The 27752-nt window shown below is 42.0% G+C and overlaps 2 protein-coding genes across 2 annotated transcripts in view; one reads left to right on the top strand and one right to left on the bottom strand.

Moving 5' to 3' along the window:
- Positions 1-476: 476 nt before the first annotated feature.
- LOC307161002 (kin of IRRE-like protein 1) lies at positions 477-1827 on the top strand. The gene is made up of 2 exons (XM_079875435.1): positions 477-609; positions 1204-1827. Exons 1-2 carry the CDS (start codon positions 544-546, stop codon positions 1750-1752), a joined length of 615 nt encoding a protein of 204 aa, XP_079731561.1. The 5' UTR covers positions 477-543; the 3' UTR covers positions 1753-1827.
- A 1861-nt stretch (positions 1828-3688) lies between these two features.
- Positions 3689-27752, bottom strand: part of LOC307160940 (NACHT, LRR and PYD domains-containing protein 1 homolog) — a 63341-nt gene continuing 39277 nt past the window's right edge. Inside the window, exons 12-19 of the mRNA XM_079875304.1 lie at positions 27398-27462; positions 26877-26950; positions 21357-21574; positions 19370-19626; positions 14914-15030; positions 12748-12895; positions 4357-4401; positions 3689-4261 (exon numbers count right to left, since the gene is read on the bottom strand). Coding sequence (XP_079731430.1) covers positions 3984-4261; positions 4357-4401; positions 12748-12895; positions 14914-15030; positions 19370-19626; positions 21357-21574; positions 26877-26950; positions 27398-27462 — 1202 coding nt within the window. The 3' untranslated portion in view covers positions 3689-3983. The remainder of the gene's footprint in view (positions 4262-4356; positions 4402-12747; positions 12896-14913; positions 15031-19369; positions 19627-21356; positions 21575-26876; positions 26951-27397; positions 27463-27752) is intronic.

The raw sequence follows: 27752 nt of genomic DNA, 5'->3' as shown, positions 1-27752 counted from the left end.
GCAGCATTTTTGCTTTCAGTGTGGACTTCACTGTGTAAAAATTACAGTTACTGGAAGCTTCCAGTGTTTATTAGAATATGGTGTAACTGCCTGTAAAAATCTCTACAATCACATTTTTTAGTCAGACTTTGGCAAAAACTGGTCTGGTGCAATTTCAGATGACCTTTCAGTCTGACTAAAATCCAGCTATTAAAGTGCATAAATGTACTAGTGAGTTTAGGAGGCGCTATAGGAAGAATCTCTATAGAGTAACGACAGCCTCTTTTAGAGCTTTGTAAAGTGTCAGGTCTGTTGGGCCATTTCTGCTTAATTTTATCCACAACTGTAAAAGAGAAAATGACTGATGGTGAAAGACTTTTTCTTGCCATCACAAACTAAAGAACATCTGTTCTTCACCAACTCTGATAAAGCTGATATCCTGTTTTCCTCCCTCTCTCTCTCCTTCTCTTCCTCCCTCTCTCCGTGTGTGTGTTTTGTCGTTTGATGGTTTAGTTTCTTCCCTCTGTCTCCCTCTCTCCCTCCACCCAGCCCTTCAAAGATGACATGGACCTGAAGCAAGACCTCCAGAGCGACACACAGGAACCCAAGGTGGAGGAGTATGAGCCCAAGGTAAGAAACAGCGCAGGTGCATATGGACATAATGCTACTTAAAGGTGAAGTGTGCAATTTTTTAAAATTCCAGTTTACTGTTTATTGTGCCAGTTTAATATGCAAAGATAATGTGAAGTAGGTTGATTGCCTCTAAAATTGTAAATACTGTGGCGCTATCAAAGCTCTCAAGTTTCACTGTTTAAGCAGCTCAACACAGCAATATTGGCTCAACCAATACTGTGAGATTAGGGCGGGGCTATCTTTTTGCCTGACCAATAGCAAATGTTTTCTTGAAAAGTGTTGTTATTTTTCCAATTCCGTTTACTGATGCTAGTGGTGCAGAAATAACGCACTTTACCTTTAATGTTAAACACACACAGAGGGAGTATTTTAGCTTCTGTCCAACATTTTTTTTTACCAGACAAGAAACTATTTTTGTATTATATTCCAATGGACACACTACTGCTCAAAGGTTTGGTGTTAATAAGATTTGTTTAGCAATGGTAGTGTCTAGATATATAGAGGTTTCCACACACCTATACAGTGTATATAAACCAGACACATACCCTAACTAGTGCATCACAGTGAAATATTATGTGTTTGTCATTTCAGGATCCCACTAATGGCTATTACAATGTTCGAGCTACTACGACGCATGATGAGGTCCGTTCCTCTACCCGTTCCCTGCTTTACCAGGAATTCCGGCCACCAAATCCCGCTTCAGTTTCGGCAGCAGCCGCCGGCCCAGTGGCCAACATTCATCCCGCGCCCCCGGGCCGCTACGAGCCCCGCCCCACTTCCCGAATGGCTCACAACACATACGCCCATTTTAACACCATGGCCAGGGCGTCACAAATCCAAGCCCCGCCCAACCCAGTCTCCAAAACTACAGACTATTCTGGAGACCGTGGCCTGCTGGAATCAACCAATCCGTTGGCTTTTGACAGCTACGCTTATTCAACGACACCTCAATACAGGTTAGGCTTTGCTCCGCCTTTGGAGGCAGGACCAGCCTATGAAATGTATCCTACAGGACAGGGGGCGGGGACGAGCCAAGACGCTAAAGTGGGAAAATACCCCAGCTCCGCCCAATTTCCATATTCAACCCCGCCCACAGAATACTCTCAGAGACACACGCAAAGAATGCAGACTCATGTGTGAAACAAACACGCTTTTCCCCACAAAAAAGCACTTCCTTTGACGCAAATACATGGTACACACTCTCATTTTTACACAGTCTTACAGTCCAAAACTCTCTCTCCAAGATAACTATATGCAAACACACACACACTGCGTTTTCTACCTTTACAACAACATGATTGAGAAAAAAGTGCCAAATTACTAAATGACTGCAGCATAAGAGGAAAACACAAGAGGTCACAGTATTGAGCGGAGAGAAAGCATGTCAACTGTGTCATCTTTCCCTCTTCTTTCCAAAATTTCTTTGAAGAGGGTTGATGCGGCAAAACCAATCCTCTGAAATCTCAACTGATGTCCACACCATAACGAGACACTGCAAAGCAGCCATTGGATGTTTTTTTCCATGTGAATCAGTATTGGCTGTTTTTTTTATTATTAAAAGAATAGCCAATAAAAGGCTAGGGCCCCAGAAGCCATCGACTATTGGGTGTAAAGCCCAGTGAAAGCCTGATCGCTATGCATTGTAGTTGATAATGGACTCGTTTAGATCTGTCCCATCACTCAACCTAATAAAATATGACGTGTAATAAATTATGGGAGTTGTGGGTATGCTCACACTGATTGTAAAATCTACAATGTGATTTCGCAGAACAAGTCACTCAGTTGAAGAATACCGCAGGTGTCATCAGTCGCTTGTGTAATAATAACTCACCACTGCTCACACTGCCCGAGCTCCTCGTAGGAATAGCTGTCCGCTGCCAGTTTGAACTCTTCTGATAGGACGGAGACGCGAGTATCTGGGTAAACGCCACCAGTGCTTTTAACTCTGAAAGCTCGAGTTTATGTAACATTTTAGGATGCTACTCACAGAGTGTCAAAGTGAGCTTACAGACTCTTCTCTGAACACACGCTCTGCCTCCTTCCAAGAAAACCTCACGAGTATTTGACGCCTTGTGTTTCTATATGTGAGAGAGTGTGTTTGCTCATGTGATGTGAAGGAAAAAACTGAATGTGATGAATCTCTTTCTCTGAAGTGTCTGTGTATTTGTCTGTCACACTTTCAAAGTAGAGTAGAGTGCTTTTTCATATTTGTATCTGAACTAAATTGCATTTGAAAGCGCTTTTATAGTATTTTTCTAAGATGGTGGCAAGGGGTCAGAGATTGAATGGCTTTTGGTATTAAGCAATGTAAACGAGAAAATTGTTTTTTTTTAAACAAAACGTTTATGATCATGATTTGTACATTTGTTTAAATTCTGGAAAGGGATATTGAATCAGATCATCAGAGCAAAGTTTAAAATAGTATTAAAATTGAGGAGATTTTGGCATTCAAATCCTGAGTTTCTGTAAAATCGTTTTTTATGCAAAATAAAGGGCTTTAATTATTTAAGCTCAAAAACCATGGCAACTTTTGCTCTGCAGAAAGGCTCAGTTTGTGCAGAATATGTTTAAATCTGGCTTGATTTAGGCTTACTCTAACGAAATTTACAAGACTTGACCCTTGGTGTATATTAAACATTTTTGAACGTTCAAAATATGCAATGATCAATACAGTTCGGTCCAACAAATTCAAAACTCTAATCAATTTTGTCTAATCATTTTACAGTGAGCTGGTCTGTTTAAGTTTGCAGGTGCACAGTTAAGAAATGGCTTTACATTAACCATGTTAGGTCTCTTGGTAATTTTGAGGCTTATTTGGCACCTTTATGTATGAGGAGAAGAATTTGATGATCAAATTCACATAGCGATGGAAAGGGAATGAATGTGCAATACTGTGTTTAAAGTGTGTGAATATGAGAGCATGTTTCATGTGTGACTTGAGATCCATTTCCTCATGCTCCTGTTAAAAAAACTGTACTTCATATTGTTTAACAACTCTATTTTTCATTAATGTCTTATTCATCTTTTTGTAAATCAGGCGTTCATCAAGAAAAAAGAAAAATGACCCATATGTTTTCCCACAGCAACTTTTTGACAATTGTTTTTTTTATTATTGTATGTGGTTATTTTTCCACAGTAATGTCAAATAAAAACATTTCGCAGTAACTCATGTTGTCATACAGTTACAGCATCATACATGCTAAAACAAGTGTATTACATCAACAGGTATAAATACAGTGGGGACAAAAAAATGGGGAGATGGGGATATAGAGTTAAAAATTTGGAAAACAGAAAATTATTTATACATCTAAAAAATTTTACAGTATAATAACGGCAGAGCTGCTTTTTACGCCTCAAACTCACTCTCAGCATTACTGTGGTGAAGGTCCACTGGGTCCAGACTCCAGATCCTCTACTAGAAAAGGTTGGTTCTCTTTCAGCAGTTTGTAGAATTCTGCTTTTACAGAATCTCCTCCAGAGTCGAGAGCATCCCACAAGAGTCTCATTTTCTCCACTTGTGGTTCTACAGCTTTAATCTTTCTCCACATTTCACCAGTAATCATCTTTTTGCTCTCCAAACTGTCAGCAATCGCCATCACTGATGAAACTCTCTGAATGAGTTTATCTTTGTGTGTGTTCACAAATTCTTCTGATTAAAACAAAAGATGATTTAAGTTAGTCTTCAGAAGAGTGTACAAAATGTATAAGAATATGTAATTGAAATGTTCAGCATTAAAATCAGACCTGGGATCCTTCTGTGTTCAGGCGGTTCTACATCTTTACTTGGTTCTATTGATAATTTAAATAAATAAAAAATAAAAAAAGACATTTAAGATCACTGAGAAATCTGTTATCACAATCTTTTGAGGTCTCATTCCTTGCAGGGAATGAACCACTGTCCTTCTGAGTAGGGATATCTCACCCAAAAACGAAAATTCTGTCATCTGTAAAATCATTTACACACCCTTCATGTCATTCCGAACCTGTAAGACTTTCGATATTCTTGCTGAAATCTGACAGTTCCCTTATCGAGTCGGTCCCTCGACATTACGTATGGGGAAATCCATTTTCCTCGAAATGCTGAAGCCTTATTTGAATAACTCTTTTTCTTTGCTTGCAAATAGCCAATGGCGCCCACGCCCTCGCCTGATTGGCTGACAGCCTCCAATATAGGCGACGTCGGGCGCCAAAAACCTCAGAATCTTTCTTCACCTGGAGCCTGGTTTCGCCGTAGACTCACGCAAACAGAGTGGACAACGTGGAATTATCCCCTCTCGTGTTCCGGCGGATTTTTTGCTAGGAAAACTAACTAAGAAAATGTCTCTTTGCCGCATATGTGGTGGACCTATTGACTTCCTGGACGCACACGAGCAGTGTGTGCTGTGTCTGGGCCACGCGGAAGCGGCACTTGAAGGATCAGGTTGTCGAGCCTGTGAGGAACTTCCCATCAAGATCCTTTGTGCAAGGGTGGCCGTTACTCGTAACGGTGGCCTTACGACTCCTGCCTCTCCTCCGCCTGCCGCCGTCGAGCCGCGAGCCGGAAGACTGCAGAAAGCTCCGTCAATGGACTCTGTCAAGGAGTTAACGTCGCCCCAACGCCCACGCCACCCTCACGTGTCAGAATCCCCTCTCACCTTCACTGAGGATAGTTACCACCCTCCGAAAAAAGCGTGGGAAATGGTCTCTTTCGGATATGGTGAGGACGACACCATGTCCACGAGTGCCTCCGACCCGGGAGCTTGGTCTGAGGCTCCTTCAGAAGCCACCCCGGCCTCGCTGGACGCGGAGCTCATGGCTATCCTCAAGGAGGCAGTAGCGGATCTGGAGCTGGACTGGGCAGCCCCCAAAGAACAGCTGTCAAGGAAGTGGGTGGATGGGTCCTTCCTCGGCACAGGCCGCCAGTCGGACGCCCCGCAGAGACCCGTGCCTTTTTTCCTTGAGCTCCACGAGGATCTTTTCGGCGTCGCGGTCGAGGCTTTTTCTGAAAAGTACGAGACACTGAAGCAGTGATGCCGCATCTCCTGCAAAAACAGTCTAACACCCCCCCTAGAACGAGGTCCAGATCGTCCTCGGCTCAGCGTCCGGCTGGATACGCTAGGCGCGCGTCTCAGAGCCGCTTCGTCAGAGGCAATACAGGAAGCCCTGTTTCGGCGCAAAACCAGCTTCTAGCAGCCAAGGGCGACCGACGGACAAGAAAGAGCAGTGTTCCTGATGTTCGTGCCAGGAGGAAAAGAGCATGCCCATTTGGCATGTCTGGGACTGTCTGTGAACATGCAGAAGAGCACGCTTCAGCCGTGTCAGTCGATTACCTTCCTGGGTATGGTTCTGGACTTGCGCACGATGATCGCGTGCTTATCAGAGCCGAGGATCCAGTCCATTCGCAATACACTAGCCCTCTTCGTTCAAGGCAGAGCTGTCCCCTTGAAAACATTTCAGAGGCTACTGGGTCTGATGGCAGCCACAGCCTCTGTCTGCAGACTGGTCTTGCTGCATATGAGACCGCTGCAGCACTGGTTGCAGAAACGAGCGCAGCCGCAGGCGTGGAGAGCAGGGACAGAGCGCCTTGTCATAACGCGATCATGTCTCGAGACTTTGGCACCTTGGTCCGACACGACCATGTACGAACAGGGTGCTGCTATGGACAGAGTGGTCAGGCAGGTAGTGATCACTACAGATGCATCACTATCAGGCTGGGGAGCCCTCTGCGATGGCAGACCAGCATTCGGTACGTGGGCGGGGGACCAGAAGCGCTGGCATATAAACTGCTTGGAGATGGAAGCGGTTGATCTGGCTCTGCAGAGCTTCCTTCCATTCGTGAAAGACCGTCATGTTCTCATCAGAACGGACAACACGGCGGTGGTGGCGTACATCAATCGCCAGAGAGGGTTGCGTTCGCGTTCCCTGCAGGGCTTAGCGAGGCAGCTGCTCTTATGGACGGATTAGGTACTTCTTTCGATCCGAGCAGTACATGTACCGGGCAGTTTGAATTGCGGCGCGGACATGCTGTCCAGGGATGGCATTGTGCACGGAGAGTGGAGACTACACCCTCAAACTATAAATATGATCTTGAATGTCTTTGGCGAGGCAGAGATCAACCTCTTTGCTTCAGAGGAGAATGCCCACTGCCCGCTGTACTTCTCACTGATAATGGCTCCTCTGGGAGGGGACGTGCTGTCGAGCCACTGGCCCAAGGGGCGGAAGTATGCATTTCCCCCAGTCAAAATAATGGCGCTAGTGCTGCAAAAGATCAGGGAAGAGAGATGTGCGTTGATTCTGGTAGCGCCCAAGTGGCCCAACCAGCCGTGGTTCCCGGAACTAGTGAACATGTCGCAGCTCCCCCAGTGGCGAGTCCCGCTGAGAAAGGACCTTTTATCCCAGGCGAGGGGCACCATATGGCACCCCAGCCTGGAGCTGTGGGACCTGCATATGTGGCAGATCAATGCGGAGTGTCGCAGCGAGTGCTGCAAACGATAGCAGAGGCTAGAGCCCCTTCGACGAGGCACTTATACGTTCTGAAATGGAAGGTGTTTGCTAACTGGTGCATTGACAGATGGGAAAATCCAAAGGGTTGTGATATTTCCACTATTCTGACCTTCCTGCAGGAACGTCTGGATGCTGCAGCGAAAGTATACGTGGCCGCTATCGCCGCCTCTCGTGACATGCTAGATGGCCATTTGGTGGGGAAGCACCCCCTGATAACGAGCTTTCTCCGGGGGGTGAGGCAGATAAATCCTCCCCGCCTTCGTCAGATGCCAGTTTGGGACCTATCATTAGTGCTCAGTGCGCTGTCCGACCCACCTTTCGAACCAGCCGAATCTAGCGACCTTAAAGTGCTCTCAGTTAAGACGGCGCTAGTGATCGCGCTAGCCTGCGGGAAACGAGTGGGAGACTTGCATGCCCTGTCAGTGAACAGTCCGTGTATGCAGTTTGGACCGGACGATTGCAGGGGCAGACTCATACCCAAACACGGCTACACACCGAAGGTGCTCTCAACTCCGTTCAGAGCTCAGGTGATTACAATTCAAGCGTTTTGCCCCGCTGAACTAGAAGTGCAGTGTCACAGAAGTGCGCTTTGTGCCCCGTGCACGTGCGTGGAAGCTGTGCGACTAGCTTATGCTTCCCGAGGAACTGATTGCCCAATGGGGGTGTGCGCCCACTCCACGAGGAGTTTGGCATCATCATGGGCTTGGGCAAAGGGCATGTCTATTCAGGACATTTGTCTCACAGCGGGCTGGTCATCTCACAACACGTTCGCGAGATTTTATAACTTGGACATTCCCTCGTTCACACCACACGTTCTGTCAGTGCAGGAGGAGAGAGCTGAGCAGCAATTGGGCGACTAAGTCGCCTGAGGACATGCCCCGACCGGCGTGTGTTTCTAACCATGGTTTCAACCAGGTTGTATAGGCAGCGCGAGTTACTACAGTAATAGCTGTGGTTGATAATAATCACATTGACTATAATGTGGCCCCCTTTATTATGCCCGCGTTCATAAGCCGGCAGTATTCTCAAGCACCAACATGTTTGCTGCATTTCCCCCCATATCACACCAGTTCAGTGTTGCTTAACTGGGGTATGTGGAGATACTGATGGTGTCGGGGCCGAGTTGGCTCTGTGCCAGAGTACATCTGGGTGTTTCAACCAGGTCTGGTACCTGACCTGAGGGCTAGTGCACTATAGTCTGAGGGCTTGGTGATTAGCACTTGTGCTCTACAGGGGCTCGATGCGAGCTAGGCCGGCCAATTTTCCACATGGCGGGGGTTTTATACGTTCCTCATACATAATGTTGAGGGACCGACTCGATAAGGGAACGTCTCTGGTATCTCAACGTAACCGTAGTTCCCTGAGAGGAGGGAACGAGACATTACGTAAACTGCCGTGTGAAAAGCCTTTTCAGCCTCAATAGCTCTCGTTCAGTCGAAAGATTCTGAGGTTTTTGGTGCCCGACGTCACCTATATTGGAGGCTGTCAGCCAATCAGGCGAGGGCACGGGCGCCATTGGCTATTTGCAAGCAAAAGAGTTATTCAAATCAGGCTTCAGCATTTTGAGGAAAATGGATTTCCCCATACGTAATGTCTTGTTCCCTCCTCTCAGGGAACTACAGTTACGTTGAGTAACCAGAGACGATTTCTGTCCCTCCATAGACAGCAACGCAACTACCACGGAGAATATGTCAGACAGTCATCACAAACTAGATCAGATTGCAATTTTTCAAAGATCAGTTCTTATCAGCAGCATTGTAATGTAACATTTTAAGATTAACAACACTGGTTCTGTGTTCTAGTTTTTAACCTAATTCACCATTTACTTAGGGTCTTGTATAATTATTAATTACGTGCTGTTATGGTTATTAAGACGGAATTAAAATTTTGTTGAGCACACCCCAAACGTAGTCCAATCTCAGTGAAATTTGGTTTTTATTTCTCATGAAGGGGAGATGACTGGGTGGGTGAGAGCAGACAATTTCAAAAGTCCAAAAATAAGGACCACGCTAATTTTGATGATTATTTGCTCACCAAAGAAATCACAAAGAATGGCTTGCCTCAGTACAGGGTTGCCACCCGTCCCATAAAATACAGAATCGTCCCTTATTTAAAGGTGAAATGATGCGTCACGGGACGCAATTTGTCCCGTATTTTACATAGGCCCACACATTAATTTGCGGGTGTTTGCATGTTAGCGCCTTTGTTTCGATTGCGATGGAGTCTAGAGAACATGCACCGTAAACGGACTTCGGTCAAGCCAGCCGCGGTTTGAAAATACACGGTCAAGCCAGCCGGCAAAAAAAAATTGTGTGTGCGCCTATTACTGATTACGATAATTTCAGGAACAGCAAGAGAACGCGCTTTCAGAGCGCTTATGAGTTGCCCAGATCTATCTATGTATCTATCTATCTATCTAATATCTTTATTTTTCATCTAATTTTTCTTCCTTTCTAATTTTTCTTTCTTTCTTTCTAATTTTTCTTTCTTTCTATCTATCTATGAGAGACGATCACAGAGTTTTTCAGAATCAGAATCAGAATCAGAAAGAGCTTTATTGCCAAGTATGCTTGCGCATACAAGGAATTTGTCTTGGTGACAGTAGCTTCCAGTACACATACAATATAAAGTGACAAGACAAGTGACAAGTAACATAGGTATAAATAAAAAAATTAAAATAAAAGATTATAAATTATAAATATATATAAAGTAAAGTTATAAGGTGCTATAATGAAATGTCGGAGGGAAGTATTGCACATGTTTGTTCCACAGTAGGGGAACATTTAAGTGTTCATGAGGTAGATGGCCTGGGGAAAGAAACTTTTCCTGTGTCTGGTTGTTTTTGTGCTCGGTGCTCTGTAGCGTCGACCAGACGGTAACAGTTCAAACAGAAAGTGTGCTGGGTGTGACGGGTCCAGAGTGATTTTGCGAGCCCTTTTACTCACTCTGGATGAGTACAGTTCTTTGAGTGTGGGAAGGGTAGTGCCAGTGATTCGCTCAGCAGTCCGAACTATCCGCTGTAGTCTACGGAGGTCGGTTTTGGTAGCAGAGCCGAACCAGACGGTGATGGAAGTGCAGAGGATGGACTGGATGACAGCTGAGTAGAACTGTACGAGCAGCTCCTGTGGCAGGTTGAATTTCCTCAGCTGACGCAGGAAGTACAGTCTCTGTTGGCCTTTCTTCACAATAGAGTCTATGTGAGTGTCCCACTTCAGATCCTGAGAGATGGTGGTGCCCAGGAACCTGAATGACTCTACTGCAGTCACAGTGCTGTCCATGATGGTGAGTGAAGGGAGTGCAGGGGGGTTTCTCCTGAAGTCCACGATCATCTCCACTGTTTTGAGCGTGTTCAGCTCCAGGTTGTTATAACTGCACCAAAGAGCCAGCTGCTCCACCTCCTGTCTGTACGCAGACTCGTCACCGTTCCGGATGAGTCCGATAACAGTAGTGTCGTCCGCAAACTTCAGGAGCTTGACAGAGGGGTCTTTAGAGGTGCAGTCATTTGTGTACAGGGAGAAGAGCAGTGGTGAGAGAACACATCCCTGTGGAGCACCGGTGCTGATGATGCGGCTGTCGGACGTGATTTTGCCCATTCTGACTAGCTGTTGTCTGTCTGTCAGAAAGCTGGTGATCCATTGACAGACGGAGCTAGGGACAGAGAGCTGGGTCAGTTTGGTCTGGAGCAGTGATGGGACAATGGTGTTGAAGGCAGAACTAAAGTCCACGAACAGAATCCTTGCATAGGTCCCTGGTTTGTCCAGATGTTGCAGGGTGTAATGCAGTCCTATACTGACCGCATCATCCACAGACCGGTTTGCTCTGTAGGCAAACTGCAGGGGGTCCAGCAAGGGTCCAGTGATGTCCTTCAGATATGCTAACACCAGTCTTTCGAATGACTTCATGGCCACAGATGTTAAGGCAACAGGTCTGTAGTCATTGAGTCCTGTGATCTTTGGTTTCTTCGGGATTGGGATGATGGTGGAGCGTTTAAAGCAGAAAGGGACTTTGCACTGCTCCAGTGATCTGTTGAAGATCAGTGAGAAGATAGAGGCCAGCTGGTCAGCGCAGGTTTTCAGACAGGCTGGTGAAACACCGTCTGGGCCTGGTGCTTTCCTTCTCTTCTGTTTCCTGAAGATCTGACGCACATTATCCTCACTGATCTGAAGTGCAGGGGGGGAGGGGAGGGGAGGGGGATGGCTGGAGGTGTTGATGGCTGTGTAGAGAGATGGTCAGGGCGGGTGTGGGGTGTCTGATCGGGGGTCTCAAATCTACAGTAAAAGACATTCAGCTCGTTCGCAAGATGCTTGTTGCTGTCGGTGCTGGGGGATGATGTCTTGTAGTTGGTAATGTCTTTCAGGCCTTTCCACACTGATGCAGGGTCGTTGGAGGAAAACTGGTTTTCCAGCTTTTTGGCATAGCTCTTCTTAGCCACTTCAATCTCCTTTGTCAATGTGTTCCTGGCCTGATTAAACAAGATCCTATCCCCACTCCTGTAGGCATCTTCTTTGACCTGACGAAGCTGTCTGAGTTTTGGTGTGAACCATGGTTTATCATTGTTGAATGATAAGTAAGTCCTGGTAGGGATGCATAAATCCTCACAGAAACTGATGTATGATGTTACAGTCTCTGTGAGCTCGTCCAGATCGCTGGCAGCAGCTTCAAAAACACTCCACTACACTACACTCCATTCATACAAAAAGTGCATTTTGTACTTTACTCTGTTATCCTTTTAATTTACACTCACATTGTCTTTGCAAGTTGTGTATTACTTTGACTAATGTTCTTTTTTTCTTTATAGGTCACATCTCAAGAATTTTTTATGTAGAGGTTTACAGCATAATTTTTTTTTGCAAAAAGCAGTAAAATTAAGTAAACACATTCTAAACCTCTTTTGGTTTTTCAATATTAAAAGTTTGTGGAATTCAATGTCCCATACAGTATGCACACCTCATTTGAAACCATTTTACTGCAGCATTTTGGAGATATGTCACATTAATCAAACTGAAAGGCCTATAAAGACCTAATTTCTTATAAGTAGAAAAAAACGAATGGTGAGTTCTTATAGGGGACGTCCCATACAGTATGCACGCCTCATCTCCAAAATGCTGCAGTAAAATGGTTTGATATGAGGCGTGCATACTGTATGGGATGTCCCCTATAGGAACTGGCCATTAGTTTTTTCTACTTATGAAAAATTAGGTCTTTATAGGCCTATAAGTTTGATTAATGTGACATATCTCCAAAATGCTGCAGTAAGCCTTCTGTGAATTGGGGGTTCTACATCTTGACCTGATGTTCCTAATAAAATGGAAAAATCATAAAAACTAGAAACTGCATCAAAAGGGAAACCAGAGACAACTCCAATTTCCTTAATGTTAGAGGAAAGATATTATTGCTTTAATTAATATAACATTACTGAACACTATAGGTCTTTTGCCTTTATATGGCACTAATTCTTTTAGTTTTTAGGAATGATGTGGATCCTATATATAATTATGTGATATGGGTTAAATTTTTATAAAATATATTGATCAGCTGGTAAGTCTATTTTAAAGATTCAATCTCATTTGATTTTCAGTTCATTACGAGTGTTCACACACATCATGATAAATTCTGGCATGATAGTTATTAGCAACATCTGTCATTCATTACCGGTGAGAAGGATTCGTCGTGGAACCCACACTTCCTTTCCATTTGTTTTATCCAAAAGACTCAGCTTGACCTCCTCAGTGTTGACATTCACAAACACTTCAAATGTAGGATGATAGTTTGGACCAAAATTACACTCAAACATCTCAGTCTGGAAAAAAGAACAGCAAAATGAAGGCAAGAGACCGAATAAACTAAAACAAACAAAATTAAAAATCTATCAAGAATCTATCTTATATTTTGTTGTAGCACCTGTTTTCACATTGTCTGAACGTTCTGTTTTAGTTTTGGTTTCTTTAAAACCCACCTTCTGAAAATCCCAGTCTGCTCTGATTAATCAGTCAGCTCGAGTCTGTTGTGATTGATCTCCCGCTTAGAGCGTGTGTTAGAAATGTAATGCCCCTTACCGTAACCGAGATGAGCTGTTGCTCCATCTCTTAGAATACAATTTGCATTTAGAAGGATGTACTGTAACTTCATCCTCTTCAGTTAAAGACCTGGGCCCGTATTCATGAAAAATCTTAATGCAAAGAGTTGCTCCTAGTGACAAACTTCTAAGAATATTCTTAGAAATGTGGGTGTTTCCTCTTAAAATTAAAGAAAAGATCCTAGTAAAGAAAAGTAATTCAGAAGGCATCTTAACCCTTAAAGGAGGTCTTAAGGTACAAAATTGTTAGGAGTACGGACGAGGACTTTTAAGAGGCTTTAGAGTTTCTTTAGTAGCGGAGAAAATGGACGAAACGTGAAGAGGAAAAAGAAATGTGTTGCACACAATGCATGACAGTGAGTTAATGAGATGCTAAACATAAGATCGTGCAGGAATCATGTTTGTGACCGATCTTATTAGAAACACCTAACATCTCCGACACAGCGCAGAAATGCCATAGCGCCAGAAATGGAAGTAATCACTACATTAACATATTTGGCAACTGGAAAAAGCAACTATGCAGCAGGGATGATTTGGTTCTGTCACAACCTTCTTAAAGCAAAGTGATCACACAAACAATTACAGTACTTTCAGAACCTTATTGTGTTGCATGCGCGCCAAACAGACGGAGCAGAATAGAATAGTAGTGCAATAATTCTGACTAAAATATACATATTGCTAAAATATTTGTTGTTGGAGAAAATAAATGTGCCATATGTGGAATTTTAAACCTACAAGTATGTATATTTTTATGAAAGTGACCATAATAATGGGACAATCAAATGCAGGCTAATATAATTAGTTTGTGCTTTTGTTGTTATTTTAATTTTTAGTTTAGCCTTTAGTCAATTTAAAAAAAGCATTATTTTTGTTTTTAGATTGTAATGCAATGTGATTTTAACCACCTTTTTGCAAATAATATATTGCATAGCCTACATTACATTCACTATAGGCTATTTGTTTCCATATACTTCAATATCAACATTGTTTGTAAGGATATCATTGGGCAGGATGTGAAATATTTTTTTTAAAAATAAATACAGATTTTCTTTATCCAAATAGAAAAACGTAGAAAGTACCGAGATATAGATTGTATATCGCCATTTAATCAAAGTCAGATATATGATTTTTTTTGGTCATATCGCCCAGCCCTAGGAGGAAGCTGAAACTTTAAGTTGCCAAGTGACAGCCAAGAAATCTTAAGGATTTTGAGTATCTGTAAAGAGAAGTGGACCAAAATCCCTCCTGAGATGTGTACAAACCTGGTGACCAACTACAAGAAACGTCTTACCTCTGTGCTTGCCAACAAAGGTTTCTCCACCAAGTACTAAGGCATGTTTTGCTTGGGGATCAAATACTTATTTCACTTACTGAAATCCAAATAAATTTATAACCTTTATATACTGTGTTTTTTCTAGATTTTTTGGTTGATATTCTGTCTCTATCCATTAAAATAAACCTACCATAAAAATTATAGACCCTTCTTTTTTTGTAAGTGGGCAAACTTACAAAATCGGCAGGGGATCTAATAATTATTTTATTTTTACCCCACTGTAAGTTAATGTAAGCTATAGGAATGCTTAGCTAATGTGGTAATGTGAAGTTACTCTCTTTGGGCTCTGTGCTTTGTTCCTTTACAGACTGATTACATGCCCAAACAGCTATATTACACACTAAAGGAAAGGTTAAAAAAAAAAGCATAAAGGGTCTCCATAAAGAATAATGTTTAAATATGATGTTACCTCTGGCTGCACTGTAGATTCCTCTGGTTGACAACACAGACTGTATTCTATTCCCGAAGTAAGAGAACACTTTGAACTGGTTTTAATGTGTGTATTCTCTCCATGCTGGTCCTTGACCTTAAGGGAGGAAGAAGCTGTGAAAGCCAGTGTTAATGGCATAGCAATAACCATGTGCTGTTTTAGGGTCAGTGGATATTCGGGGCTTTAGCCCAGACTTCCGTGGATGCAAATGGAGCCAATTCACCAAACTGTTTTTTTAAACTAAGTTTAAACTTCATGCTGTTACAATAAGTCAGTCTAAGATAAAAGTCTTTGCAGGAATTACCAAAGATTGTGAAGATTAAATATTTCTTAAAAGAGAACTGTAAGTGTTCAGGCTCGCGTTTTAATCTGTATATTCCGCTTTCTGTGTATAATTTGCTTAACACATCTGTCAGTAGCTATGTTTCCATCTCACTATTTTTATGCGAATTTTGGAATATTGCATAAAACAGGATGGAAACGCCAAGATGCGCATACATTCTAAAAATGCCCATAAAAAAAAGTATGTGCTTAATTGAGATGGACAATTTTTTTTATCCGACAAGATGGAAACACATTTAGCAAATAAAATCACTTGTTGCGCAAAAAAACTGCCTCAACAGATCCTGTGAAACAGCATAACTAGAATAACCAGTTGGTTAAATTGGTAAATTGGTTTGACAATCAAAAATGGTTGCGTATATTAACCTTGCAGAATCTCTCACACGATTGCGTTTCCAAACATCCGCATCTGAACGCAATATTTATTTAGTTTTATCTGTGTACGAGACACAAGTAATTTATGATGTACGGAAAAAGAGCCACAGTGGGTTCCCTGATTGCAACAACTTCCATCTTTATTATAGATATTTTGTGCCAATTTCCCAGGAAGTATTTTGTTCTCTTGAATAGAAATGGGGATGGAAACTGATTTATTCACAAATGTTTTATGCGATATTCCAATTTTGCATACAAGTTTAATTCGCAACTTTGGATGGAAAAATAGCTATTGACTAATGACTAGTGAACAATAAATATCTGGATTTACTCTCACATTTAAAGTTGGTATGAAACGTATGAAATAGTCTTTTTCTTTCCTATTGTGACATTCACTGATGAGCCAAAACATTATGACCAATCACAGGTGAAGCGAATATCATTGATCATCTCCTCACAAGGCCACATATTAAGGTCTGGGTAGATTAGTTGGCAAGCAAACAATCAGTTCTCGTAATCATTGTGTTGGATGCAAGAGAAATGCTCTGGGCAATGTTCTGCTGGAAAACCCTGGGTCTGGCCAATTATGTGGACATAAATTTGACACATGCCACCTACCTAAACATTCTCCCAATCTCAATCCAATTGAGCATCTGTGGGATGTGCTAGACTAACAAATTCGATCCACGGCGGCTCCACCTCACAACCCACAGGACTTGAGTGATCTGCTGCTGACATCTTGGTGCCACAGGACACCTTCAGGGGTCTTGTAGAGGCCATGCCTCGGCCGGCCGGCACTGTTTTAGGCAGGTGGTCATAATGTTTTGGCTCATCAGTGCATATCAGAGTGAAAAATTTAGGGCGGGACTTAATTTTGTCTATCAGGAATTGATTGGATGGTTGTAGTTTGCTATTGCTGTGACATGCTATCTCATGTGAGTGACAGGTTTTCCCACCCTCCCTCTAGTAAACACATCATCAGAAGAGATGTTGCTGCAATAGAGACGGGAAGTTATTTTGATTAAATGTGGGATCAGTAGTTCCCTTTCGAACGGTCAGTTGTATTGCGTAGCTATATGCTATGGGGAAAACTCCTTTTCTCCAAAATACTGAAGCCTTTTATAAAATAATGCAGTGCTACTGCACAGCCATAACAGTACTGAGGCTTACTCACACGCTATAGGCTGGTCAGTGGGAACTGCTCGAACCAATGGCAGAGCGGCATAACTGTGCGAACCAATCGGTGCGAAGCCCGCCGAGCTGAGTGCAGAGCATTTTTTTGCCCTGGATTCAGATTAAATCTCCATCAGCGACGAATGCTATTCTTCACTGATGACTTACGAAGCCTGCGCCTTCTTCGGCGTGACCAGAGGAGCCTGCAGCAGAACAGCGAGCGAGCCAGCGGCCAGTCTGATCCAGCGCACTCTCGCGCCAGCGATCTCTAAGCCAGCTGTCGCGTTGCTTCCCCTGTGCTATCCGGCGAGCTCCGGCATATCCTTTTCACTTCACAAACTCATTTCTAAAAGAGCAGTGGCTTCAAATTGATTAAAGGTGATTGATTCAAATGCCACGCCACAACTGTGGCCTCCGGTCTCGCTCCTCCCTCAGATCATAAAAAGGATCAGGGAGGGCAGACATTCAGTCCTACTAGTGGCCCCTCTCTGGCGGACCCAACCATGGTTCTCCGAGTTGATTCAGCTGCTCACAGCAGCCCCATGGCCGATACCCCTGAGGAAAGACCTCCTTTCCCAGGCGACCAGGACGATTTGGCACCCCAGTCCCAAACTGTGGGCCCTCCATGTATGGCCCCTCGACGGGAGTTTACGGACCTCACGGCGAGTGTCCTAAACACAATCAGCGAGGCAAGAGCTCCGTCTAAGAGACGCCTCTACGCTCTGAAGTGGTCTGTGTTGTCTGACTGGTGCTCAACCAGGAACCAGGACCCAGTCTCGTGTGAAGTATCACTGATACTTTCTTTTCTCCAGCAGCTGCTGGATGCAGGCCGTACTCCATCCACGCTCAAGGTTTATGTGGCAGCCATCGCAGTCTTTCATGCGCCGGTGGCTGGCCACGATTGTCTTCCTGAGGAGAGCTAGAAGGCTCAACCCTCCACGACCCTCCTACGGTGCCCTCATGGGATCTATCTATGGTCCTTCGGGCCCTTAAGGGACCTCCATTCAAGCCACTACTGATGGCTGAATTGAAACCGCTCTCGCTCAAAACTGTACTACTGCTAGCTTTAGCATCAGTTAAGCGAGTGGGGGACCTGCAAGCGCTCTCTGTCAGCGCTTCCTGTCTGGAGTTTAGCCCGGCTGACTCTAAAGTCATCCTCAAACCAAGACACGGCTATGTGCCCAAAGTGCTTTCAACCCCGTTCAAAGCACAAGTAATCACGCTCTCTGCTCTTTCCGCATCGGAAGACGAGCAGCAGTTACACTTACTCTGCCCAGTTCGGGCTCTGAGAACGTATGTGGAGCGCTCCGCCCAGTACAGACAGTCGGAGCAGCTCTTTGTGAGCTTCAGTGGCTGCACAAAAGGGCTTATCATAGCACGGCGTGATTGTATTGGTTCCCCATAGTGTATAGCTACGCAATACGACTGACCGTTCGAAAGGGAACGTCTCGGTTACTAACGTAACCTCGGTTCCCTGAGATAAGTGAACAAGTATTGCGTATACAGCCGTGCTATGGCATACACGACTTGGCGATTCGTCGCCTCAGTCGATTAAACCTGAATCCATGGCAAAATTGGTTCGCACAGTTACACCGCTCTGCCATTGGTTCGCGCAGTTCCCACTGACCAGCCAATAGCGTGTGAGTAAGCCTCAGCACTGTTATGGCTGTGCAGTAGCACTGTGTTATTTTATAAAAGGCTTCAGTATTTCTGAGAAAAGGAGTTTTCCCCATAGCATATAGCTACGCAATACTCGTTCCAAGAGTGGATGTCTGTTTACAGAAGCGCAACAGAATAATAAAGCCCAGATGATGAACGAATGACAAGGAAGCACAAAAATGTTACGTACAGTACACAATAGTAATTACAAACAAGAGTTGGTTGTTGTCAATGCTTGGTGTCAGACCGACTAACATCAAAACAGCATATTTCAAAAACTACTGATCCCACCTTTAAAATTACCAGGGTACATGAGTTTAAAAAAAAATTATGTGCACGATAAATTATTTATAATAATGTAATATTATTGTGTAATATAATAATGTTATATATTCCTTAAAAAAAATTAAACGTGTCCATTTTGATTTCATGTTACTTTAAAAACAGTTGTCACTCCGGAAAATTTGCAGCCTTTATTATATTTATTAAAAATAAAGCCGTGTGAAATGATTATATTGAGAAAGCGACCAAAGAATGCTTCTTGTATAATCACTTAAGCTGTCAACCTTTTCACCATAAGCGCATGAGTTCTGCAATGTCAAGAAAACTCAAAGAAGTTGAATACACTGCAGTGAATCTCTAATTTGCATGTACACTTTGTTGGCTATACTGACAGAATCGCAAAAGTGTAGAACTCATTTATATTCTATCTGTTCAAAAGCAACGTATCTGAGTAATGTCCCTCAGAGAAACTATATTTGATATTGTTCAAAGTGTTTTAATACAAACCTGCCCAAATATCAAGAACCATTTTCATAAGAACAGTTTTTATGAGTAGTATATAAACATTTGCTTTCAATCAGGAAAAAAATAAAAACAACGATACCTCTGACAGTGGGACATTCCACGGGAGCAAATGGACATCCAGTATGTTTTCTCTTCGTCTCAAACTTATCGGACGCAGAAAGACAAGCACTTGGGCAGCAACAGGGGAAGGAGGAAAGAATATCCTTTTTATGACCCCAAAGATGGAGAGATCTCTGATGTCAATCATCACATGAGTTTCAGTTACTTGGAGAGGCTGCATTATTGCTACATTACCGCCAGTTAAATGTGCTACAGCCAAACCATCCTTGTTTTCCTCTGTCAAACACATAAGAATAATAGATTTGTTTTTAATATTATATCATATAAAAATGGTTTCCCAACAAAGATGATTATATACCAACAAAAAACAGAGAATTATCACTATATGCATCCAGAGCCGATCAGCCCAGTACGCACACTATACGCAAGTTGCGTTGGGCCCCGCAAATTACTCAAGACCCCGCCTCCCCCTCGTGTCAAAGCGCGTCAATCAAAGTTTACAACATCGATGAGAATATTAAGCGGAACTATCCTTCTGGTCACGAAAAGAGAGGAAAAAAAAGAGAATATTAAGCGGAACTATCCTTCTGGTCACGAAAAGAGAGGAAAAAAAACACCATGAGAGTAAATTTCAGGAACAGCAATCAGGTAGACTTGTGTTCTCTCCTCTCCAAGTTTGATGTCAGCAAAGAACAGTAAAGTTAAGTTGATGTGCATCTCTCTCTAGTCTGTCTGTCTGTCTAACCCAGCTGGGCAGTGCATCTTTTGGTCTTTTTGTGTCTTGCTTGCTAATGCCGGCCACTTCCAGGCCTGTTCTCTGTGACTTTGTGCCTGACAAAAAAAAGTAAGAGTGAAATACATTTATTTATTACGTAACGTTTGATAAACTACAAAGGGCAACAGTGTTTGTTTATAAACTGCAGCTCGGAAGAGATAACCGCGTCGCGCGTTAACATGCATTCGTATGTTTCCAACTTTCCAGCAGAAACATCTGTGGGGACCAGTACACATACTTTTAAAACAAGACAATGATTAGTCTCCAAGTCAGTTTAGTTACAACTCTGCAATAAAGCAAGATGGAAAGCATGTATTGACATTGACTATTGATTTATAGGCTATATTCTATTAGTAGCCTAGTACTTTACTTGAGTATTATTTTTTCTGGAAACGTTTTACTTTAACCTCACTATTTTTGAAAGACAAATATCGTACTTTTTACTCCACTACAACTCTGTCAAGGTCCTTGAGTAGAAAGTAGTAACATCAGTCAGGGGATGATTTTGGTTGCAGGGGTTGCATTTTGGTTGGAAATGAAAGTCGGGTTGACGTCAGAACCTGATATCAGATTGACGTCAGAACCCGACATCCACCTGATTTTCATTTTCAATGTTGGGTTTGGTCTTCTAAATGCGAATTTTTTCATTGTTTTGGAGCACACTAGCTTATAGATAACAGTAAGGCTAACATATTCATACTAAAAGCTAAAAAACTTTAAATAGGGTACTTTTTAAGGGAACAGCCATTTGGGTGTCCGAAACCATTGTGGACGTTATTGAGTGCACTTATTCAATCTCACATTCAATCCCAATACTGGAACGGTGTTCTAGAAATAAATTTGATATTGATATGAGGGTAGGTAGGCAGGCATAGATTCAGAGGCATAAGGTACTGTAAGTGTTACATACAACAATGCAACAATAATAAAACAATGCATTGACATTTACTTTTGACACTTAAGTACTTTTAAAAACAAGTACTTCTGTACTTTTACTTAAGTAAAAATCTGTCTTTACAACTTTTACTTGTAACAGAGTAATATTTGACCAGTAGTATCTGTACTTTCACTCAAGTAAGGAAGTTGTGTACTTTGTCCACCTCTGCTGGCAATGGCAAATGGTTTTACATGGGTCAGGTAGGAGTGGCCCTTAACAGAATTTTGCTTAGGGCTCCAGGGAGGTCAGGCTCTGTATGCATCCATAATATTTAGGATGCAGAAATAAACATACCTGAGAATATTTCACAGTGTGGAAGGTGCAGTCTTGAGATTGAACCATGAAAACAGTCAATGTTGTACAAGGGTCCTGCAGGCTGCATCTGACCCAAACCAACTAACACACGAGGATCCCATGAGACAGTTTTATACAGCACCTCTCCTTCACCCTCCATAACAAACACAAGGTTGGTCAGACTGCACTGAAACTGACCAGCATGTGGACACACAAACCTGGAGGACAGGACATATTCACATTATTAAATCATAATGTCACATTTGGTCTGTGTTTCTGTTGGACTTCAAGTTGTTTTTTCAATGTCTCCTGTTCTGTTTCCTTTGTTTGCATTTGTTTCCTTGGTTACACAAAGTAAAACAAGCAGCTATGAAAAATATGTATGCGAGACATAGTAGATCCACTCTGTGGCACTGAGAATTGGGTAAGAAATTGAGAGATAACACCATGTTGATGACCTGAGTCTGTAGTAGAGTCTGTGAGTTAAAGAAAATCGTGGTCGAGGACCAAATCTTTGGGTTGCGGACTGGAGGGTCAGTCCTAAAGAATCTGATCGGTGCGTCCCAATTCGCATACTATCCGTCCTAAATAGTATTCGAAAATAGAATTAGTACATCCCAAATCGTAGTATGTTGAAATGAGTATTCCAAAGATACCCAGATGGTCTACTATTTCCGGTCAGAATCCGAAGTGCAGATCGATGCACACTCTAACGGCTAATATTGCACACAACCCATTGCGAGTTGGACAAGGATTCGATTAGTCTTTTTTTTTTCCCGATTAGTCACTTTTTACTCTTGAACTACAAACAAGAGTAAAAAGTGTTAAAAACTACAGACATGGAGGATGTGCGAGTGCGGCGGTTATGTAGAAAGGCTTAGTTAAAGGGGTTTGAGTGATTAATTATCAGTATCTAACCTGACGAAAATGTATTTATTCAATGTTGTCCACATTATATTTCATCTACAGCAGCATTGTGAACTTTTGTAAAGATACGTTTAGCCATTAACTTTTAAATGCATCATTATATTCAAATTGCAACGATCTGATGACTGGCAGATCAACGTGCTACAACATTTCTCTCCGAAACGGTAGGAAATTAAATTAGATTGAATGGAGGATTTTTTGCTACACACTCAAATGTATGTACTTTTTCTTTTAAAAAAAGTGTACATACTTTTAGGGCGTAGCATAAATAGGCGAATTGGGAAACAGCAATTACGGAACTGAGACTCACAACAAGGATGGTAATGAGGAGAAACAGGTTTATTGAAGGTAAGAGGAACTATGAATTGCGGATCACTGATAAAGTCTTTGAGGAATGGAGAATAGGAATACTGACAGTCTTATTGCGTTGCAGATAGTTATGGAGGTCGTGGATAACAGGATGGTTAGCAGCGGGAGCACACACCGGGACAGGCAGAGTGGTGAGTCTCTCCACCAGACATGGAAGACGATGAAGACTAGGAGGAACAGGATCAAAGACGGAGGCACGTAACCAGGGTTCGAATTATGATTTCATCTTTGTGGGGGTCTCTTTAAAAAAAAAAAAGTAGCCTATGAGCAGGCGCGGCGTATCTTAATAATGTTATATAAAAATATTAAAAATTGTAAATATAATACAAATTTAATTAAAAAAAAAGCGTTGGTAACACAATTCAATTTAAATAGTACATTTGGTTTAATTTGTCGTTTAATGAGATCTAATATGTTGTTAGTTGTGTTAAGTGGTCCAGTGGTAAAACTTTTGCCAAGCGTGTCAGAGGTTCTGGGTTCGAATCCATACTCATATAGGTTTTTTTTTTTTTTTTTTTAATCAAATCCGATTATGTTTATCAGTGGTTGTATATCAGGCAGAGACACGTTTGTGTGCATTTTGTTTTGTAATTTCACTGGAACGAATAGAGAGTCTCCACAACGGATTGAAGCGCGCGTCCGAGTGAAGACTGCGCGAGCCACAAACAAACACAGTATCCGCGCCACTGATCGCAGCGGCAACGAGCACTTTGATCACTTGATTTAAGCATAAGGATGTAGTGTGATGACGACAGGCCCGGCTGCAGGATGAAATGACTGAGGGGGCATGTGAAATTGTTAAGGGGGCTTAACTTTATACCATCAATGAACAATACACACTGATAAATTGCTTAGTAAAAAAGATAAACCAGCGTCATTTATTATGCATATATTAACACTTTCACGCTTAATTTTAATATTCTAACTGACTCCCCATAGTGAGTTTTTTCAAGGCGACTGTTATTTCAGAACGTTCCCCCTTAATGTTTCCATGGCGACGCGTCATATTTGTCACGTGACACACCACAGTCACAATAAAACTGTTTGACAGATGTATCGCTTTTATTTACTTTTCCCTTTTTTATTCAAAATATTCACAAACGTGCTTACCATGTCATCAACTATCTCATATACCCGATTCTCAAAAATGTGTATGTGAGTGTGTTTGGTCATTTAAAAACCAAATAATCTTGATCTATAACGTGAGATGGGCGCCACAATGTTTCTTTGCGCCGCAGTTCAGAGAATCCTGTGAGTCATCAGTTTCTCCCGAAATACATGCAAGAAAGTGGCCGGTGAACTGAGAAGAATAGAGTAAACTTTATAGTTACTTCCACTGTGTTTGGCTGATATGAATAACACACGTCGGCAAATTATATTTGAATAGATTGTTGCTGCTTCCACAGACATCAGTGTGTATTTTACAAACTCCAAATGTATTGTTTTACTCGTGCTTATGTGTATTTAAATATCTGAAACCTAAAATAAACATTGTCAGGTTGAAAACACTGCTTAGTTGTGATATATGACAGCGCTGAACGCGTCCGACTCTGGCTCAGCGCCAACCAACGCGCGAAAGCACAGTTTGAATCTGGCAGTTATGTCGTCACTGAACAATCTAATCCCATATGTGGGACCGTACTCTCAGGGGCACAGAACTAAAAATCCCATATATGGGACTGTACCGCTCAAAAGGTTAAACATTTCATTTGTAACCATGAATACAAAAATGAAACTGAGGGGGCACAAATCAGATCTGAGGGGGCAATGCCCCCTTTTGCCCCCTCGTGGCGCCGGGCCTGGATGACGATCCGAGCAGGGGCGATTCCAGGATTTTATAAATGGGGGGGCACAGGGGGGACCAAGAACCAGTGAGGGGGGGCCCATGGGAAATCAAAAAATTCAACTGGAAAAACTTCTCCAGTAGAACAGTCTTTTTTTTTTCAATTAATGATTATGCAGTCTTACATACATCATTGTTTATTCTTTCAAGCAGATATATATATTTGTATGAATTAAATATAATTAATCTTTATTAAAGCTATTATTAAAGAGCAGTGAATGCTTTTCTCTTTTTATTTTGTTGTTTGAACAATATTAAGTGTACAGAAGGCATTAGGTTTATTACGCACTGTCACTTTAAGACCGAGTGTGCAGATCCAATTGCGCTGCTAATGCACATCCGATATTCTCACAACTGTACGTTCTGTAAAGACATAGCCGACTGTGTTTACGTGAATACTCTCAAAAACGGACATGTTGTGTGTATTTGTCCATTCAGACGCGAAAGAGAGCTCAATTCAGTCCTTTGCGCGCAGCGCGCTTAGCTGTCTAACGTTATGCAGGGCTGCACTCTTCGGGTCGCGTGTGTGTGTGTTCGCACAGAAAAACATACCGAATAAAGCTCTCTTTCGCGTCGTCACTCTTATTCAGATCTGTCCATATGTCTGCCCTTCTCTTTCTCCCAGACGTTTACATTTTTGAACGATTTGTGAGACATGCAGCATCAAGCGCATTCCAACTCGTGTGCCGCTGGGTAGATCAGCACGACGAGCACGTTACAATTCAAATGTGCGCATCTACCACAAACGCAAATCAGTTCTGACTGGATCTCTTCCCCAATCGTCCCTCCCTAACATTTTAGTCTATTTTTTATTCGTTGACGAAAATGTCAATACATTTTCGTCATAGTTGTCGTCATTTAAAACTGTTTTTGATATAGTTATCGTCTCGTGTTCGTCTGTGAAAAATGTCGTTGACGAAAATAATGGCGAACATTTTTCGTCAACGAAATTAAAAATATAATATACTGTAATTGAGTGTGCATACCATAAACAGTGACATGTCGAGGTGTCTCTCTCCTGACTCCTGTTTGAAAAACGCGGACCAGAGATTCTGCTTTGCGAATCGCAAATCAAGCAGTGATTGACAGCGCTCTGATCCAATGGCGTTGGGCATTGTCATGTTGACAGTAAATCTAGCCCAATGATGTTGGGGGGGCACCAGGGGGGGCCAATCATATTCCAGGGGGGGCCGGTGCCACCCCGTGCCCCCCCTCTAGACACGCCCCTGGATCCGAGATCCCGTGAGATCCATGTGTTTGGCATCTTGCCCTATCTTTTAAGTCATGCTACAGTAGTCTGAAGGAAAAAGTGCTTTATTTGTAATTTAAAATAATGGTGCTGATGATTTTTAGAGACCCCCACAGGTGTATGATTTTACTGCTTTCATGGGAGCTCATCCTCTCTCTATGGGAGCTCAGCTCCCACTGGCTCCCACGTAATTCGAACCATGCACGTAACACTCACTTGTCGAAGGTAAGTGTAAACGTGTAAGTGAATCCTACTCAAAACGAGAGCAGATAATGTGACTGTGTGAGGTGAGAGCTTATATGCTGCCAGTGATGAGGAGATGATGTGCAGGTGCAGGTGACAGCGATCTCTGTGATTGGAAAGTGCATGCAGGTGAGGGCCAAGGAGGATGATGGGAAATGTAGTGAGGAGGTGGTGACTAGCAGGTGACCATGACAACAGCATTGGAGACATCCAATAGATTATTTAGGCGCAGAGAAAACATCACAGGCACAGTTCAATCAACATGGGAAAATATCAAAGTAAAACAAGCAGCTGTAAACTCTCTTCCATCCAAGATAGGGCTTTTATTGTTATTTTTATTTCTTATGGATTCCATTTTTATTCCTATGTATTTGTTTCCTTCTATGTACAGCACTTTGAATAACCATTGTGTATGAAATGTGCTATATAAATAAACTTGCCTTTGTTTAAATAAGTTGCCACACCTGTTTCTCTTTCTTTGATTGGTTTAGGTTAGTATATATTGAGCTTGCCTTCTGTTAGTCTTTGTTCAGATCTCGTCCATTTGTGTTTTGCTATTTTTGCGTATTTTGAGTGATTTGTTACTTTTAGTTTGTATTTAATAAAATAACTGCTGCTTCTAGATCCTGCTCTTTTTCCATCCTTGCTTTAACCATTTGTGACAGAAGAACTGAACCTTTGAATGGATCTAGCAGCAACACAAATCCTCCTCTCACAGGGGGATCGTTCCCTCGATGAAACACACACAAGACTTCATAGAAAGTAGAGTAAATAGTAAGACAAAAGACATGAAATCTGTATTGGACATGAAAAAGATTGGAGCCATCCCTAATTTTACGTTTAGAAATGTAAGATTATCTTGTCAAAATTTTAAAAAAAAGTTCAATACCTGTATATTTTCTTGTGTTTGTCATCATCTCCCTGAAGTAGTTCAGGTGTGAACACTTCTGCATCTTCTGAGGACTGAAGTAAAGAAATGTTATCCTCCAAATTATTATTATTTAAAGGATTAAATGTTACATTTCTGCAAACATTCTGAATACTGGAATTTTTAAGAATTTATCAGACATTGAAGGGTTATGTATGTGATAACAAAATATTGTCAAGAAAACACTGAAGCATTGTGGGTCCATAGGCATTAAATGCATTTGAATACTGTTTTAATGTTATTAGTAGAATGTTCTTGTTTTATAGCTTCCAAACCATCTCCAAATTCACAATAATTGATCACACGGAAATATAATTGTTTATAATAAATATTATTCACTTTAGAAGTAGACTTGCATTTCCGGAAATAAAATACCAGTGTTGGCAAGGCAAAGGTTACCAAAGGTTTTGGTAAAATTATATGTCAAAAAAAATAAAAAATAAATTAATGTACTGTCAAAGTAAGACATAGCTGCTACTCACTGATTGTGCTGATGATGATTCAGCTCTTAATGATGAAAAAGTCACAGAATCTGAACTCCCTCCTACTATCAGACAAACACAATCCTGCGTTTAAAAATGTTTAACTCTAAACTAGACATTGCATTGATATGATCTTACTGGCACCTAAAGTTTTCAAACAAACAGACAACAGTGTCCAAAATTGTCACACACCAAAGCACCAATTAAGAGTAAAAACTGACTTTGGTGAGTTAAAAATGAATAAATCAGAGTAAATAATAGAGATTTATCTAGGATTCTAACATTTTTTTTCTCTCCATGACATTATTGTGATGTCAGTTTTCGGGATAATTTTATATTTTTTCAGTAGAATGAG

This window comes from Squalius cephalus, assembly GCF_949319135.1.
Source record: "Squalius cephalus genome assembly, chromosome: 7".
In the NCBI taxonomy this organism is placed as follows: Eukaryota; Metazoa; Chordata; class Actinopteri; order Cypriniformes; family Leuciscidae; genus Squalius; species Squalius cephalus.
Note: the sequence above shows the minus strand (reverse complement) of the source record. Positions and strands in the feature narration are given on the sequence as shown.